This window comes from Jaculus jaculus, chromosome 6 (assembly GCF_020740685.1).
Source record: "Jaculus jaculus isolate mJacJac1 chromosome 6, mJacJac1.mat.Y.cur, whole genome shotgun sequence".
NCBI classification, from domain to species: Eukaryota; Metazoa; Chordata; class Mammalia; order Rodentia; family Dipodidae; genus Jaculus; species Jaculus jaculus.
This window is the reverse complement of record NC_059107.1, coordinates 119889403-119908941: the sequence shown is the minus strand read 5'-3', so window position 1 is coordinate 119908941 and position 19539 is coordinate 119889403. Positions and strand designations below refer to the sequence as shown.

Below are 19539 nucleotides of genomic sequence, written 5' to 3'. Positions count from 1 at the left end.
ATTCCAGGTAGTCAGCTATATCAGTTTTTTAAATAGCCCACCTGCTTTTATGTGTTCAGCACTCAGTGGTCCAAAACAGTCTAAAAACAGCAATAGTGTGTTCTTCATTAGCTATTTATTTTAAATTTAAGCTTCACATTTCTGCGACCAGAATCTCAAACTCTTGCTTACATAACTACATCTTTAAGATACTTTTGGGGCCAGGCATGGTGGCTCACACCTTTAATTGCAGCACTTGGTAGACTTAGCTAGGTAGTTTGCTGTGAGTTCAAGGCCAGACTGAGATGACATAGTGAGTTCCAAGTCAGCCTGGGCTAAAGCAAGACCCTACCACAAAAAAATAAAATACAAAAATTAAAATGAAGACAAAAAGATAACTTTTGTACATTTTGTACATTTTAATTGCATGTAAATTCCATGATACGTACTGTTACTTTTGAAATGCTTGCAACATAGCATGCCTCTGAATTCAGGTGTGAAGTGAAGAATCTGAAGAAGGGAATTGAGGAAACAGGTTCCATCCTGATTTCTGATTCCACTCAAACTGGTGAATTCTCTAGGAGGAGGTAGCTCAAAAGCTGTAGTCTTAAATACTTTCCCCTTTCCATGCTGATTATTTGACACACTGGAATAGTACTCTTTTTAGATGGGTTCTATTGTGAAGCTAAGTACTATCTGCCTAAAACCCTCATCAGCTCTTTTTAGCCAAAAGCATTTCAGGCACTTATAACAATATTCCTTGACAAAATTAACATTTCCTTTGTGTTAGCATGTGGAAAACCTCTAGCTTATTCTTCAGTTTGGGAGTATTAGGAAAACTGTTTTATTATATTTTCCTGGCTAAGTTGGAATTTTTACCCCATTCCTGTTTTTCAAGTAAAAATAAAGGAAGCCTAGTGAGCCAACTAAAGAGAAAAGTGGTTTTTTAATCTTGTAAGAGAAAATATATATCTACATCATTAGACTGTAACATTTATGTTTGGTACATATCATTAAGAATATACTTGATCATGTACTTAAAAGTCTAATAAAGGCTTTACATGGTGTACTCATGGCCTTGTTAGGGTAGTAATTGACTGAACTAGTTACTTTAGATAAATATAATCAAACACTTTGTGAGTTTTGTGCTAATATTTCTAAAAAATGATCATATTTTCTGTTGCTTATTTTTGTAGAAATATTATGGCTCTTCGAAATCACTTAGTTTCAAGTACACCTGCCACAGATTATTTTCTGCAACAGAAAGATTACTTCATCATTTTCCTTCTGATCTTGCTTCAAGTCATAATAAACTTCATGTTTAAGTAGAAGTTCTACAATTGAATCAGTGAACTAGAAAGATCAGGTTTGGCCTGGGACCACTGTTCAAATTGGTATGATCTTTATTTATGCATCATGTATTTAAAGACAAAAACAACCTAGGAGATAAATGTAGAGGTGTCTACCTTTAATAGCTTTTTTCTTTAACCTGAAACAAGCTATCCCACTTGGTTATTAAAGTGAGCTGTGTAAGTGCCAGGACATTTCTAGCTTTTATGAGAATGTGTCTACATGTGAGTCTAACAGATCCACAGGTGCACACAAAAACTCTTAGATAACAGTAGTCTTTGTATTCTACAGTATGTTCTGAATATACCAGTACCATTGCTCATAACAGAAATGTTATCAATCTTATAAATATATGAATAGTAATCTATTTTCTTCATAAGAGAGGCACACAACTTTAATCAAGGAATTACAGATGGGAGAATGATGGAATAATAAACATACTATAAATAATTCAGTACATTGCACTGTTAAAATAATTCCTAAGTACCAAGATCAATTGTCTTCTTAGAACACCAAGAGAAAAATTATGAATAGTCAAACTTAATATATTGTGAGAGACATGTAGCAATTTTTTAAAAGTTTACACAAGACTTTTTAACCCCTAGAATTTAATTTAATATTTGTAGATACAGGTATATATATACTGAAGTGTATATCAATATTAAAAATTAGTAAGCAGCTACATGGATCTATTCATTTTATTATTATTTTTTGAAGGCAGCCCAATAGACTGCCCCCCCCTTTTTAATGAGAGGGCCTGAGAGAGAGAGAAAGAATTGGCATGCCAGGGCCTACAGCCAATGTAATCGAACTTAAGACATGAGCGCCACCTAGTGCGCATGTGTGACCTTCAATCACCTTGTGCATCTGGTGTATGTGGGACCTGGAGACTGGAACATGGGTCCTCAGACTTCAAATGCAAGCGCCTTAACTAAGCCATCTCTCCAACCCTCTTTTCATTTTAATACCACCTTAAGCAGCTGCTAAAAATGGTATGGTCAAGTTGATTGCTGTTCTTTTTTTCTTACTAAGTCAGCTGGTCCGTTGCTTCTCAGCCTTTTGGCTAAGATCAAGTGTAAGTCAACTAGTCTATTATATAGGCCAAATTCTAGAGATGTGTATAGGGCATATGAATGCTGAGAATTCATGTTTTTTTAATGAAAAACAATGTAGCTTTCATATAGACCTTACTTTGCTCAATAAATGAGTAGAACAGTAAAATTACAACTAATATTTTACTTCTAAAGCCAAAAAGAGAAGGCAATAAAAAAAAAAAGACATGGTGGCCTTTATGTGGATATTGAAATTTGATTTCTTGAAAATGTGCAATAAGTTGAGCATTAAAGAGTACCAAGGTATGAAGATTAACTGTTCATTATCCGCTCTATTCTTAGTAACTTCTTTCTGCAGGAAAGCCAGTTCTTAAGATTCCTTTGTTCAAGCTCAAATTTATTTCATCAGGGTTATTTTTTACCTGTTTTTCAGTTGAATATTTTGATTTTGTGTTATGGCATAATTCATGGCTCTCAAAAATAGGTTTTGAAAAGTTAGTTAAAATTTAGGAGCATGTCCTAAAATATATCTTAGATTCCTGAAAGTATACATTTTAGAAGGGTTTATAAAACTAAAAATGTAAATCAGAAAGAATAATTGCTGTGATGATATCTGCCTTTGACTAAGAAGGGGCTGAGATGGGAGTAAAGTTATAATCAGCTCTCTATTCTATGACAAATGTAGAACCAAGAGATGTTTACTACATTATGAAAATTGAAAACTGAGGGTGTTTTTCTAACCGGTGTAGTGATCCTTATACCCTTAAGCCCTTAGGTTTCTATGAAGAGCAATCTCCAGTGTAGTATTGGCAGAACAGAGCTATATTCCATATGTACACATGAAAATATTTTTAAACTTAATACCATAAATAAGATATACCTGTATCCAGTTTCACTATTGTATTTACAACAGTTGGGGCTTAGGGTTATATTTCATATTTGTCAATGTATTTTTTTGTATTCACATTCTACTACCAATATTGTGCTCAACTGCCTATTCATTGACATGTGATATTTTGTAAATATTGTACAACTTGATCTTTGTATGATTTAAATTATTAATTTATATTATATATAACTTGATTGGCTGATCACTAAACATCATCACTAATCCCAGGAAACTTAAAATTTTTGTTGATGACCTGCTTTAGGGTCTAGGTTTTATCCACTTGTATGTTGTTTTCAGTTGGTCTAAATAATGCTTTGTTTGTATGAATATCTAAGGCTGGAAAGGTCATGATTTATTTTTTAAATTTTGTTTTAGGGCAGATGTTATAGGTTCTTACCCAAAGACTCAAAAACTGAAGAGCAGGGTTATTTGTGACTGTTTCTTATACACTAAAAGTATAAATCTAATTAATTAGTTCTATACTTTTAGTAGTATGAGTTTCTTTCTATGAACTGAACATAAAACTCAGGAATTGGTGGCTTAATTTTATGTCAGTAATTATACTGGGCTTAGTATATAAATCCTTTAAAACACATAATTAACTTTGTATTTAGCCATACTTTGTAATTGTCTTTGAATGTTCTTTACCTGAGATTAATCTTTCTTCATATGTGGGTTCATAATGTATGTAGTCACATCTACAGTTCCAAATTGTCTGAAAGCTTCATGATGGTTTCTAGGATTTATGAGTTTATGACCAGTCTTCTTTATCAAAAATTATATTTTCTCACATGAAAAATTATGAGTATTAATAATGATTAAAATTTGCATTTTTAAGATGTTAAGTGAAATTTATTTTCAGTTATCCCCCATTTAGTGAGATGTTGCTGGCTAGGAAAAGACAATAAATAGGCCATTTTAAATGTTACATAAGTTATAGCAATATATCTTTCATTTGTATTTCATATCAGTACTTTTTGTATCACTTATAAAGGTACAGTGGTAATCTTTGTCACAGCTCAGTTGACAATTGCATTCCATTGAAAAGTTGGCCTTGCCTTGTAAGATACAATTTTCATTTAATAGTTCATGCTTTTGTGCCTTTAAGAATATGCTTGTCATTTTTATGTTACAGAACTATCATATGTTGAAAATGTTTCTATGCTTATTTGTCATAAAAAGGTCATTTCTCTGTCACTTTGTTTCTTTTTATATAGCTGAATAATATTTTAGCTGTAATGCTGTACTTTTTTAAGGGTTTGTCTATCTCTTTCAAATATTCATACTCAGACATCATTGAAGTAAAACTTGTCAGATTATTCTGAGTATTGTAAACAGTGCCTTTTTGATGGAATTCACACTGTTTTGGGTGTCAACTCGTGCCATATACACAAAATTTTGTGGGAGGCAGTTTTAACTTTTTGAAGAATATCTTCATCAAAATTTAAGAAAATAAATGTGTAGAATTCCAACTTTTTCCAATGTTTAGCATTTCTAGTCAGCATAAAATAGTTTTGTTTGCTTTTGTGTTTAACATACAAAGATGATGGCATTACTGATAAACCATACATGAGACTGCAGATTATTTTGATTTATATTAAATGTAAAGGAATAAAGCATCAGCATTTATATAAATTTTCTCATTTGATCCAGTGGGGGAGACTTCATAAAGTAGTATGTTTACATTTCACCTATTTTATTTGACTAAGTGTGAAAAGAGGTTCTTTAAAATGTATAATCTGCCATTATTATGTAATTTGGTTTCATTTTGTTCTTATGTACTGTGTGAGTTTAGCATATTTTATTTACTTTTTGTTACAATTATACTATTTTTGTAACAGTTTTTAATGGGAGATGGACTGTTAAAATTGAATAGGACCAGTGTCTTATTAAGAGTCACAAGCAACTCATGACAAAATGAATGTGGATATACTTTCTAAAGTATTTAGAAAATTTGCTTCTTCATTTCTCACATGAAATTTAGTGTTACAATGTTGAATTTTTCATTTAAAAATATGCCATGAAACATTTGAATGATGAGCCACTGAACTCTAGTTGATTTTTTTATTTCAATTTTAGCATGATAAATATACATCTAAGTTTAAATACCATTTATTGGCCATTTCTAAATCCAAGCACTACCACTGGTCGGTTTTATATGACAGAATAAAAGTATGTTACCTGCAGTGTAAGTATAACACACTGTTGAATTCTTTTTCTTAAGGTGCATAGTCAATGTATAGATAGTCATAGGCTACTGTTTTGTAATGTTACATTTCTAATCTATTATTCATAACCTGTTATAAATGTTTGCAGAAGGAAAGGATTTTTCTAATGATCTGTAACATTATGTTAACTTGTACAAGTAGGCATTCTAAATAAAGTTTTTAAAAAGAACAAACTGATCAAATGACTTTTAATATGTTGTTGTTACTAAATTAGTCCTATTTTATTTTGTGGGGTGCAGGCAAAAGATGAGCAAGAGCTTGAAAGTAACAAAATTTCTAATGTATGCTTTACTTTGTGCTTTGTATTCATTGCATTCTCTTCTTTTATTTATTTATTTATTTATTTATTTATTTATTTATTTATTTATTTATTTGACAAGAGAAAGAGGGAGGGAGAGAAAGAATGAGTGTGCCTGGGCCTCCATCCACTACACACAAACTCCGGACGTGTGTGCACCTCTGTGCAGCTGGCTAACGTGGGTCCTGGGGAATCAAACCTGAGTCCTTTGGCTTTGTAGGCAAACTCCTTAACCACTAAACCATCCCTCCAGCCCATCATTGCATTCTCTTCTTAACAACCTTAGTAAAAATGGAAATATCTAGATTTTATACATAAAAAATGTGACTCAGAGAAGTTAAATGACTTCAAAACTACACTGCAGGTATGATAGGGTCAGTGTTAAGAATAAAACCATGTTTGAATCCATGTCTACACAATACACAGACTCAGACCATACTTAGCGAAGTTGAGGGTAATCCACTGCTTGAATCTATTAGATAACCCTCAATGATGAATGTAACCAGGAAGAACATTGCTATTGAGACAAGCATTATTCATATCATATTCAAGTTATTTCTTCACAAATCACTTGTTAATCCTTTTGGCGTAAACATCAGATGAGTTCCCTCCAAGAAGTTTGACTGTGTTTTTGTCTTCCCCTCTTCCTTCCCACTCTTGCTCTCTCCCCATAATCCATTCCTGTGTAGGAATAAGTACGGAAAAGAACCCACACGTGTTTAACGTACACAGAATGACTTTCCTGCTAATACTGACATGTTTTGATTCTAAAAGGTGTTCGGCTATCTGGATTTTTTTGTTTTACAAAATATCTTTTTTAGTTAAAAGGATAATGAGTTAAAGTCGTGATCTGCTACGGAAATTTGGTGGGTAAAGTAAAAATATTTGGCTGTTAAGACTCTTACTAGGAACTATACAAAGTGTTTCCTACTGCAGCCACTTTGTTTCCAAAGTTTATGCTCTCCTTGAAGACCATCTTTAATACATACGTGAATGGAACCGTATTTTATGTGAATAAAGAGACAACTTGTTTGGGGTTTCACTGTGACCCGAAAGCGCTGGAAGGGTGAGTTCCCGCCCGGGGAAAAAGATTAAAACCTAACTCCAGAGGTGGTCAGCAGCCCCCGCGCCCGTCCGCGACCTGGAGTCCTTTGGGGGAGCGAGGAGGAACTGACGAGGGCGCGGGCAGAGTGTGCGTGAGTCCAGGGCGGAGGTTTCGTCGGGGCGCTGCCCTGGCCCTCCGCGGCACAAGCCCCTCCGCAGGCTGACGGGGGAGAACGCAAGGGCGCGCCGCCAGCCACTCGGCGCGCGCGGGGCGCTTCCGCCAAGCGAGCTGACTGGCAGGCGCCTCGCCCACCCACGAGCCGAGCCGCGCGCTTCCGCCCGCCTCCTCGCCCGTTCCGCTTCCGGTGGGCCGCTCCGCTTCCGGCGTCCCGTGCTCGGCGGAGGGTACCTGTCCGTAGGTTCTATGGCCGCCCAGGGGTCCGTGAAGGCGGCCCTGCAGGTGGCCGAGGCGCTGGAGGCCATCGTGAGCCGCTGCGTGGGTCCCGACGGGGGCCAGGTTCTGTGCACGAAGCCCACGGGCGAGGTGCTGCTCAGCCGGGACGGAGGCCGCCTCCTGGAGGCGCTGCACCTAGAGCATCCGGTCGCCAGGTACCTGGTTCCGCCCTCTAGCCCAACGCCTGAGCCTGCTGTCGCGTCCCCTGGCAGTGTACCTAGGGAAACGACCTCGAGCGAGGCCAGCTTTTTAGAGAACCAGCCCTGGACCCCTTATCTACTGCTAAGAACATTTTTCTCAACCTTAGAATCTTAGAACAAGAGTAACTTAAAAAAGGAAAAAAACATATACTTAAGGCTGTACATTAAAGAAACAACAGCCTTAGACTGTGAGAACACGGTTTCATTTTGGTACTCATGTGCAAAGACTGCCTTCTGAAAACCTGAGCTTCTTTTTTTCTTCTTTTCCTGTACAGGATGATAGTGGCATGTGTTTCCAGTCATCTCAAAAAAACAGGAGATGGTGCTAAAACATTCATTATTTTTCTTTGCCATTTACTCAGAGGACTTGATGCAATCACAGAAAAGGATTCATCGATTTCTGAAAATATTCAAACTTATGAAAGGCATTGGAAAAATTGTTGTCAATGGAAGTTTATTGCCCAAGCTCTACTAACATTTCAGACACAAATATTAGACTATATCATGGACCATTACTTAAGTAGACACTTTTTGTCCATCTTTTCTTCACCTGCTAAAGACAGAGCATTATGTAGGAGCTCCTTAGAATTACTCTTAGAAGCATACTTTTGTGGAAGAGTTGGAAGAAATAACTATAAATTTATTACACAATTGATGTGTGACTACTTTTTCAAGTGTATGACTTCTAAAAGTGAGATGGAAGCGTTGGAGTTAGTAGATAACTCTTTTGTGGAGTTGAACATTGGTATCACTGGCCTTCCTGTTTCAGACTCTAGAATAATGGATGGGCTTGTGCTTAGCAGAGATTTTTCTGTTTATTGTCCAGCAGATGGTGCCATTAGAATGGTGATAGTAAGAGAAATCATCCAACCTCTCTTTTCCACTTCTAGATCAGAGTTTATCCTAAATTCAGAAACACAGTTTCAGTCATCTCACTTTTGGATTATGGAAAGGACAAAGGCAATAATGAAACATTTACATAGTCATGATGTAAAATTGCTCCTATCTAGTGTGAAGCAACCAGACCTGGTTATTTATCATGCAAGACTGAGTGGCATGTCCGTAGTGGAGTGTTTATCATCGGAAGAATTGTCACTTATCCAGAGGATCACTGGCTTCTCTCCCTGCAGCCTACCACAGGTCTCTTCATTGTGTGAAATTTCTAGCACTGCTTTGGTGAAATTTTGTAAACCCCTCATTCTTAGATCAAAGAGGTATGTTCATCTTGGCTTGATGAGCACAAGTGCATTTATACCACACTGTGTGATTCTTTGTGGGCCAGTTATAGGTATTGTTGAGCAACATGAGAGGGCTTTACACGGGGCATTTAAAATGCTTCGGCAGTTATTTACTCACCTCAGTCTGAGTTACATAATGCAAAACAAGGACCAGTATGACTCATCAAGTCCTAAAAGCAGCAGAGAAAATAGTAGTCAGTTACCAGACCCTGGTAAGTGTCAGGACATAATAGTAAAGAACAGAGATAAGCTGGAAAAAAATCAAATACATTTAAAAGTGCTTTCAAGTTTGGCAGTTTCAGATGCACAATTACGAACGTATATTCCGTGTTTGACATCCAAAATGACAACAGCAGATACACTCCAAACAGATGAAACATTGAGGTGTTTGTCTCCTGAAAAACATGAGGTAATTGATGGCCATGTATTATTAGTTGAGACTAATTCCACTGGAAATTCTACAAGAGAAAACCCTAGACTAGAAATTGATGAAAATTTAGAAGTCACAAAAATAGCTGGAAAAAGGTGTCTGTGTACAGTGAGACACCAGTCAATGGATACTACATGTATCACTTCACAAGACTGTTCCTCATCTGTACCAGCAGGTTGTGTTTTGCCAGTAGGTGGTAATTTTGAGATCCTGTTACATTACTATCTTCTCAATTATGCCAAAAGCCAGCATTCAGAAAAAAGTATGGTGAGTATGTTAATAGCTAATGCACTTTTAGGCATTCCCAAAATCCTTTATAAGCCTAAGAAAGGAAATTACAGCTTTCCCCAAATGTATTTGAGATCTCTACAGGCACTGTCAACCAATCAGCTCATGATAAACCATCAGGCAGGTTTGGAATCGGTAACTGGTAAGTATCAATTACTTACGTCAGTTCTTGCATGCTTGACAAAAATACTAACCATTGACTTGATAATCCATGTGAAGAGACAGCCTCAGAAGAATTGTGATCAAGATTCAGAAGATGAACTTTAACAGCATAAGACTTAATTAACCAAACTTAATTCAACTCCTTACAAAACAGCATATAACTGCTGATTTTCAAGTCAATTCAGCCTTTTGCAGAAATGCACTAAATCATAAACATTAACTCTTGAAAAGAAATTCTGGCTAAATGTGTTTACAGTTCCTTTTCACTTTATTCATACCCCCTTTACCTTTTGTGTAAGTAGTTCATAGTTTCATGTAATATTCAACTTGAATATGGTCTTTCAGTGTCATATTTTAGTTGTTTATAAACATGTACAAAATACTGTCTGCTCATATTTTTCTGTATTCACAATTTATGAAGCAGTAAATCTAATGTTTTCTTTGGAAAGCATTTTTTTTTCCTTTCTGTACTATTTGATTTGTTTGTTTCATTTGAAAAACTTGGGTAAATTTTTATCATTCATGCACCATTGAATATTACCAGACAGGTCTATGCATTATGTATGTATTTGTCTATGATTAAAAGTTGATGCTAAAAAAGATAGGGAGCTCTTTTCATTTCTTCTTGGCTCTGAATATCTTATGCAGATGTTCTCTGTAGTTCCTGGCTTCTCTTGTGTTTGATGCATAGCCAGAATTTAATAGTAATGAGTAATTTGGCAGTTATTTCTAATGTAAATTTATGAATGTTTGTATTTCATTTTAAAAACTTACAACTGCAAATAGTACATAGATAAAGCTGTGTTTCCTACTTTTAGTACTTCTCTGTAACATCCAAACTGTTTTGTTTATACCAAGTGTTTGCCTGCTAGGTCATACTACTTTGCTTTGTTTTTGTTGTTCCAGTCAGTCATTAAAGGCATTCAAAGACTTCAGACCTGCCTAGTGCTTTGTTGCAGTCAGCTTCACATTGCTGGGACAAACATCCAATCAGAAGTAGACTATGAGAGGAAGCAATTTGGTTTAGGCTTACAGAATCCAGGGAAACACCATCAGTGGTGGAAGAAGCTGGCTTGTTTCCATAGATCTTAACGGAGTGACATTACCAAGCCACCAGTCAACACCAACACCAGCAAGCACGAACCATCAGAGCTCTTAACTGATCTCCACACACCTAGTAGTGCTGGACTCAAGATCCATCCCCAAATATATCCTGGGATGGCCTCCAGGATCTGCTCCAAGTACACACCACCCTGTAGTAGGGATCTGCCTGATGAATTTCAAGTAGGAAACTTAATCAAAACTGTCTGAGTCTGTGGGGCCATACATTCAAACTACCACTTGCTTTGTCTTGGTTCTCATTCAATAGTTGTGACTTAACAGCTTAGAGGTCTCCTATAACTGAGTGGGTCTTTGTATGATTGACACCTGGTGTAATACTGCATGGAATGACTCATAAATATATTCTGAGCATGTTTATTGAATGACTCAGTCAAACAGTCCTCAAAAATGGGGTTATAATTACATGCACATTAATGATCTATTTTGGAGAGAAGCTGGAAATGAACACAAAACACAGTCATTGTGATAGTGCATGCCTGTAATCCTGGCACTCAGGAGGGCCAGGAGTTCAAGGCCAGCCTTCATTATGGACCGAGTTTGAGATCATCTTGGGCTGCATGAAATCCTGTCTCAAAAAAAAAAAAAAAAAGATTATGTAGAACAGATCTCCACAAAGTAATCATTTTTCATTGAAAAAAGTTTTCAGTAATGATAGTAAAACTTGTGTGTAAGTGATCTTTACAGAATAAAAATGGAGCGTTTACATTACTGGCTTAAAAGAGCACTTGTGCAGGGCTGGAGAGATTGCTCAGTGGTTAAGGTGCTTGCCTGCAAAGCCTAAATACTGGAGTTAGATTCCCCAGAGCCCATGTAAAGCCATATGCACAAGGTAGAACATACATCTGGAGTTTGTTTGCAGTGGCATGCCCATTCTCCCTCCCTCCCTCCCTCCCTCTCTCTTTCTCTCCCTCTCCTTCCCCCCCCCCTTTCTCATCTGCCTCTTTCTCACTGCCTCTCAAATAAATAAATTTTTAAAAAGCACTTGTGGGAGGGAGATGTATGGTGTGTGAGTTTGTGTATGGGTGTGTGGAGGTCAGAAGGCAACTTCAGGTGTTGATCCTTGGCTTCCTCCTTGTTTGTGACAGTCCACTTTCACCACTGTATTTTTGGCTCATGAGCTTCCTGGAAGATTCCTTTGTCTGCCTCACTTCTTGCCATGGGGTTCACTGAGATTATTGTGACTTTATGTGGGCTTTGGGGATCTGAACTCAAGGTACTGTTTGGCAAGTTCTTTATCCACTGAGCCATCTCCCCAGCCCCAGAAGAACATTTTTTAAACATAACTACATTCATCCCATCTGTCACAAAGGACTTGAGGTGGCCTGGGTTAAGAACAGATAAAACTCTAGTAAAAATCTGAATAAAAGTTAAAGAATTGAATCAGGAGCCTTGCGTGGTGGCACATGCCTTTAATCCGAGCAGAGAGGTGGGAGGATTGCCAAGAGTTCAAGGCTACCCTGAAACTACATAGTGAATTCCAGGTCAGCCTGGGCTAGAGTGAGACCCTACCTCTGAACACCCCCCCCCAAAAAAAAGAATTGAGTCAAAGTGTGGAGACAATTGGAAATCAAGATTGTTTTGTAATGCTACAAGATAAATATCCCCAAAGGATATTTGAATCATTCCACTACCTCTCAGGGGTGGGGCCAACAGCTTACCTACATTTGACTGCCTTTTCTTGGCTCCGCAGTCACTCGGGTCAGTTGAGGTCCAAGGGAGGAGAACTGGGGCTTCACTGTTCAGTGGAGAAAGTGCCAATGCCACACACACAGAACAGGTGGGGTGGGATATATTGAAGCATCAATCTTTGGAAAATACAGTCTGCTCTACTGTGGGAAGGAAAAGACATACACATTACCTCTCTAACTGATGTCTTTTTTCTAAGATATATACACCTCCCACGAACACATTTTCTTCAATAGCATTTATTTCTTCTCACTGAATCTGCACGAGCCACTTTTATTGTCAAAACAATAGCCATGGGCTGTACAGATGGCTCAGTGGTTAAAGGTACTTGCTTGCAAAACCTCATGGCCCTGGGTTTGATTCCCCAGTGCCCACATGAGGTCAGATGCACTATGTGGTATGTGCATCTGAAGTTCATTTGCAGTGGCAGGAAGCCCTGGCCTGTCCATATTCCCCCCCTCCCCCCCCCTTTCTCTCTCTCTCTCTCCCAAATAGCTAAATAAATAAAGTATTTTTTTAAAAAAAACTATTAATCATTAAATAATTGAACATCCAGACTGGAGAGATGGCTTAGCGGTTCAGCGCTTGCCTGAGAAGCCTAAGAACCTGGGTTCGAGTCTAGATTCCCCAGGACCCAGATGCACAAGGGGGCACACGCATCTGAAGTTCGTTTGCAGTGGCTGCAGGCCTGGAGCGCCCATTCTCAATCTCTCTCTCTCTCCCCCTCTTTCTCTGTCTGTCGCTCTCAAATAAATAAAAATAAACAAAAATGTCTTTAAAAAATGTTAAATATTTAAAAAGAATAATAACTGAACATCCTTGAACTGCTTCAGACAAGCTATTCATGTTATACAAGAAGGCAGGCAGTTCCATGCTATCCATGTTTCAAAGTCAAAGGAATAGACAGACAAATATGAGCATGAGCTGTTAGGAAATATTTCACATCCTCTACCATGATCACAACTCAGAACACAGCCAACACAGTTACCTGCTGCTATTAGTAATAGGGAAACATAGGTAACAACCTAGACACTAGGTGGACACCCAGGAAGAGGTTAAGTGAAAGGGATGTATGCAAGTTAATAAATAGTCTGCTCTCTATCTTACCTGTGGATGGGAATATGGACTTATCTGTGGTGGGTCTTTGTACACTCAAGTACATAGCCCTAGCAGAAGATACAGAAGAGAAAGAAAGACCAGGTGAAGCCTTAGTGATGGCAGTTCTACCTTTATTCCAACTCAGCAAAATCCCCTCTGTGGCCATATGACTTATTTATAAATAAATGTCAACTTTATGCCATATTCATTTTTTTCCAAGACAGTTTTGCTGCTGGAGAAGATTGGAAATTATATATATATGTATGTATGTATGTATGTATGTATGTATATATGTATGTATGTTACCATATGCATGTAGTGTGCATACTGTGTATATGCATGTTTGCATGTGTAGGTGCATGTATAAAGGCTAAGAGGTTGGGGCCAGATCTCTGCTTCATTTACTCCCTATCTTACTTACTAAGGCAAGATCTCTCACTTCAGTCCACAACTTGCCAACTTGGTTAGCCTATCTAGCCAACTTGTCCTGGGAACCCATGTCTTCGCTTTTTCAAGCATTAGGATTAAGGTGGGCTGCTGTTGCAGTCAGGTTCGCATTGCTGGTAGAAAACACCCAACAAAGAGCAGCTTCTGGGAAAAAGAGATTTATTTTGGCTTACAGGCTCGAGGGGAAGCTCCACGATGGCATGAGCAGAGGGCGGACATCACCCCCTGGCCAACGTAAGGTGGACCACAGCAACAGGAGGGTGTGCCAAACACTGGCATGGGGAAACTGGCTATAAAGCCCTTAAGCTTGCCCCCAACAATACACTCCCTCCAGGAGGCATTAATTCCCAAATATCCATCAGCTGGGAACCTAGCATTCAGAACACCTGAGTTTATGGGGGACACCTGAATCAAACCACCACATTCCGCCCCTGGCCCCCATAAACTGATATCCATACATGATGTAAAATACAATGCATTCAGTCTGACTTTAAAAGTCCCCATAGTTTTTATCAATCACAATGATGTTCATACATCCCCATAGTTCAAGATCTTTTAACTGAGCCATAATACCAAAATATAACCTCAAAAAACCCAGAATGGCACAGAATAAATACTCACACTGCAGTAGATGGCATTGGGCATAGCAAAGAAACATTCAACCCATATAAGATTTAAAACAACCAGGGCAAATATCAAACTCTGTAGCTTCAAGTCCAGCAACTCTAGCCAGTGACAAATCTTCAAGTCCGATAATTCTAACCAGCAACAAGTCTCTGGCATTCCAATTCTGCCCCTCCAGCTAGGCTACTCATAGTCCTGGAAAACTTCATCGGGGCCGGCAGCTCCTCGGCAGCCATCTCATGGTCCCGGCATCTCCACTGGGTCTCCACTGCAAGCCACGGTTCATCCTCATGGCCCCATGGGGTCTCTATGCAGACAACCAGCAAACCCACTTCACACTGCCCATGGCCATTTCCAAAACACAAGACCGTGTTGCAAACTCAGTGACCCTCTTTCCAGCATTTTATACTCCATGATACCAGGTAAGGAGCCAATTTGTTAATCCAGGGGGGATTAAAGCAGACTTTGAAGAACAGGACTCCTTGAGCACTCAGGCCCCTTCAAAAGAGTCTACATTATTCTTGTTGCCCCAGCACAGGTCGGCTAGCCCAGTCTCAAAAGCTGTAATCTCTCAGTTGCAGCTGAACAGGCAACAGTTCACCCAAAGATTTTTCTTTCTGTGCCATATCCCTCTGCTCACACCAGTTCATTTCTACGCAAAGCAACCCTGCACAACTTCTCAGGACACAGGCACAAGAGCAAGCTTCTCACACAAACTGCTAGCCCAGTCCAGGCACAGCTCTTTCTCACCCTCATAAGCCAAACCTCACAGTCCATAGTTCTTACTGCATTCAGGTCTTGGAGCTCAGACCAGAATAGTCCATTAAGCTGTACTTACAGCACTGCAAGGCATCTCTTAGGCCAAGGTTTCAAATCCTCCCACATTCCTCTTGAAAATCAGCTCCAAAAGGCCGAAGCCACATAGTCAGGTGTCTAGCAGCAATCCCACTCCTCGGTACCACTTTACTGTTGCAGTCAGGTTCGCATTGCTGTTAGAAATCACCCAACAAAGAGCAGCTTCTGGGAAAAAGAGATTTATTTTGGCTTACAGGCTCGAGGGGAAGCTCCACGATGGCAGGGGAAAACGATGGCATGAGCAGAGGGCGGACATCACCCCCTGGCCAACGTAAGGTGGACCACAGCAACAGGAGGGTGTGCCAAACACTGGCATGGGGAAACTGGCTATAAAGCCCTTAAGCCCACCCCCAACAATACACTCCCTCCAGGAGGCATTAATTCCCAAATATCCATCAGCTGGGAACCTAGCATTCAGAACACCTGAGTTTATGGGGGACACCTGAGTCAAACCACCACAGCTGCCAAACTCACCTAACTTGTTTATTTATTAATTGCAAGAGAGAGTGAATGATTGGGTGCACCAAGACTTCTAGCCACCACAAATATAATCCAAATACATTTGCCACTTTGTGCATCTGGCTTTATATGGGCACTGGAGAATCAAACCCAGGTCCTTAGGCTTTGTAGGCAAGTGTATTAAATGCTAAGTCATCTATGCAACCCCACCTGATATTTATATGAGTGCTGGGGGATCTGAATTCTGGTCCTCTCAGCAAGTAATTAATCCACTGAGCCATCCCCCCAGCCCCTGAAATATATTTTAATAAAGGGGAAAAAATTTCTGCAGAGATGGCTTAGTGTTAAGGCACATGCCTGTAAGGCTTAAGGATCCAAGTTCTCCAGGTCCCACAAAAGCCAGATGCACATGGTTGTACATGCTTCTGGAGTTCATTTGTGCTGGTTACAGGCCCTGATGTGCCCATTCTCTCTCTCTCTCTCTCTCTCTCTCTCTCTCTCTCTCTCTCTCTCTCTCTCTCTCTCTCCTCTCTCTCTCTCTCTCCTCCTCCTCCTCCTCCTCCTCCTCCTCTCTCTGTCTATAATGAATATATAAGATAAAAATAAACCTTTAAAATTTTTCCTGAAGGAAAAATTATTTGTATTAGGATTTTTTGTTGTTTTGAGCCAGAGTCTCATTTATCCCTGGCTGGTTTTGACCTCATTATGTAGCTTAGGATTCCATGGAACTCCTGATCCTCCTGGCTCAACCTTCTGAGTGCTAGAATTACAGATATGTGTCACAATGCCCAGTTTATGGGGTGCAGTGTTTCAAACCCAGAGCTTTGTGCATTCTAAACAAGGATTCTACCAGCTGAACTCCTTAGCCCTCGTCAGGAATTTTTAAATCTGGAGCTGCTATGACATCAGGCTTTGCTTTGGACACTACTCAATGCTCATGGTAAATGACAGCACATGGTAGATGTAATCTTTTCTGTTGGGAGTCTCCATGGCAACTTCAAGTACAAGTATTTTCACTTTTGCTGTCACTGGGGGCCATTCTTGTGAACTTGAGGGGTATGTGCATTTTCTAACCCAAGCACCTTCATTGTATCCTTTTCCCAATACAAATGTATTTTGTGCTTTTTATTCTGGTAACAATATGTGGCTTACGAAGGTGCTGGGGCATCCCCACTGTATTCTTTATGATCTTCAGGTATAGAATGGAACACTATCTTGCTTAGTAAATTTGTGACAAATCCAGTCTGTACCACAGTTTGTAGTCTGGCTGGGAATGACTGATCATAAAGTTCCTGCCATAAGTGCAGAGATTGTTTTCTTTAGAGAAAATATCTGCTAAAAGTCCAGTCTGAATTTGCCAAGGTGTTTGGGTTTTCTTTGTTGTTGTTGTTTTTGTTTTTGTTTCTTTAATTTGAGAACAAGAGAAATAGAGACAGAGAGAATGGGCACACCAGGGCCTTCAGCTGCTACAAACATACTTCAGATGCATGTGCCACCTTGTGCATCTGGCTTATGTGGGTCCTGGGGAATTGACCCTGGGTCCTTTGACTTCGCTGGCAAGTGCCTTAACCTCTAGGCTATCTCTCGAGCCCCCCAAGGTAGTTTTAAGATAAGGCATACTTTAGAACTTCTTCCATTAGTATAAAGGAAAGTGAGAGAAAACATGGTACAGTTTTCCCATTGTAAGTTGAAAATGGATGGAGAGAAGGACTCTAGGAAATACAATGTGAGGTGACTTAAGAGTATGGATTCTGAGGTGTTCAATTTGCTTTAGTTGACCATTTTTTAATGAACAAAGGAAATCCACTATGAGCCACTTTTTTATTTCTTGATTTTTTGCCTAGATATATACCATATATATATATATATATATACCAATATACATCATACAGCATGCTTCTTGATATAAAAAGGGTGAAGTACCCAATGTGAGTACAATGTGCCTAAAAGGCATGTGGGCCAGATAATAGGCACTTAGCTTGGGTTTCTTTCTTCATGATTTTTAGACTTTCTACTTGGGGCTCAATGGCTATATTCTCTACTGTGACTGATTTTGAAATCTGCAACCCCATTCTCTCATTTAACACAAACCATGTTTTTGAGATAGCGCTCCATCTGTACATGGATCCTAAGGTGGGTGGGGGGAGGGTACGAGAAAGCCATGGCAGGATATTTTCAGTGCCTGCCTAACCTGACATACTTAAATTCCACAGAGAAAGCTAGAGATTTACGTGCTTATTGCCTTGCCACAATGCCCCCAGGTTAGGTCACAGGGCTGTATAAAAATAGAGTATTTTTAGTTTGACAGATGTGTTAGTCAGCATTGCACTGTTTTGACAAAATACCTAAGGTGATCAACTCAAAGTGAGAAAAGATTTATTTTGACTTATGGTTTGAAATTAGTCCATGGTCACTTCACTGCTGGGGACCTATGGCAAAGCTGAACATCACGCAGGGAATGTGTAGTAAAACAAAACCTACTCACTTCAAGATAGACCCAAAGCAAAGAGAAAAAAAAAGGGCCAATCTGCCCTGCAAGGACAAACCTCTATGACCTGACTTCTTCCAACAAGACGGACCTCCTAAGGCTTGTCACCTTCCAATAGTGCCATTGGCTGGGGTCTGAATGTTAACACAAGCCTTTGAGGGACATTTACCATTCAAACCTAACAACACCCAATTTATAAGTCATATTTGAAATGCACTTTCTCAAATTCAGTAAAGCCAGTCTGGGCCTCCTGTGTAGGGAATCAAACTGTACAGATTGAATTTGTGGCAAAATCTGTACCCTTCCAGCATTAATGATTCCTCAGATATGTCTTTCATGAGCCCCAACCAGCTGACAGACTTGTAGAAACTGAAGCTAACTTGTAGAAGGCTGACAGTGGTACCTGTTCTTTGTAAAACAAGGAATTTTATCCAATGGATGTACATCAATTCCCACTCTGTGAAAAAGGCTAGTTTTGCATTATCAGTGGGCTAACTTTGTGTCACTGACAAAATCAGTACTGTAACAGGAAAGATTGACTTTGGTTCATGGCTGCAGCCCACAGTCAGTAGACTTCATTGTGAACCTGAAGCCAGGCTCATAGTGGAGAAGAGCTGCTCACCTCACTGAGCGAGAGTCAGAGGGAAAGAGAGTATGAGAGAATATACTAAGGACAAAAGCTATCCTTCTGGAGCATATCCTCAACTAGGCTTTATCTCTTCAAGTTTATACCAACTCCCACTAGTCCATTAAGCTATCAGTCCATCAATGGATTAATCCACTTATGTGGCCAAAGTCCTTATGGCCCAGTCCCCTCCCAAAGGCCCTACTTCTGAGCACTGTTTCATTGAGGACTAAGACAACATATAAGCTTTGAGGTGACATTCTGATCCAAAAAATCACAATTAACAAAAATCAAGTCCAGTCTTAGTGATACAGGAATTTTGGGTTCCTTGTATGCCAATGCACCAATAATTTGGGGTGTTTCTAGATCCTCGTCTTATGAATTTGAAGACTGAAATCCACTGACCAAAGGATAAGGTTCAGAAAGATTTTATTACAGCTTAAGACTTCAGGAGGATGAAAGAGAACAGCGCTTAAGCCTAGAACATAAGAGAAGGAAGCAAAGTGAAGTTCTTGCCTAGGGA

The 19539-nt window shown here is 39.3% G+C and overlaps 2 protein-coding genes across 13 annotated transcripts in view; both read left to right on the top strand.

The window, feature by feature from the left end:
- Osbpl8 (oxysterol binding protein like 8) overlaps positions 1-5675 on the top strand; it is a 229757-nt gene extending 224082 nt beyond the window's left edge. For all 12 annotated transcript variants that reach the window (XM_045151711.1, XM_045151710.1, XM_045151709.1 and 9 more), the window contains one exon: positions 1176-5675. In XM_045151711.1, the coding sequence (XP_045007646.1) occupies positions 1176-1308 (133 nt within the window). In that variant the 3' untranslated portion in view covers positions 1309-5675. The remainder of the gene's footprint in view (positions 1-1175) is intronic.
- A 1569-nt stretch (positions 5676-7244) lies between these two features.
- Bbs10 (Bardet-Biedl syndrome 10) lies at positions 7245-10547 on the top strand. The gene is made up of 2 exons (XM_004650125.2): positions 7245-7449; positions 7770-10547. The coding sequence occupies exons 1-2, from the start codon at positions 7265-7267 to the stop codon at positions 9715-9717; spliced, it is 2133 nt and encodes a 710-aa protein (XP_004650182.1). The 5' UTR covers positions 7245-7264; the 3' UTR covers positions 9718-10547.
- Positions 10548-19539: the final 8992 nt, after the last annotated feature.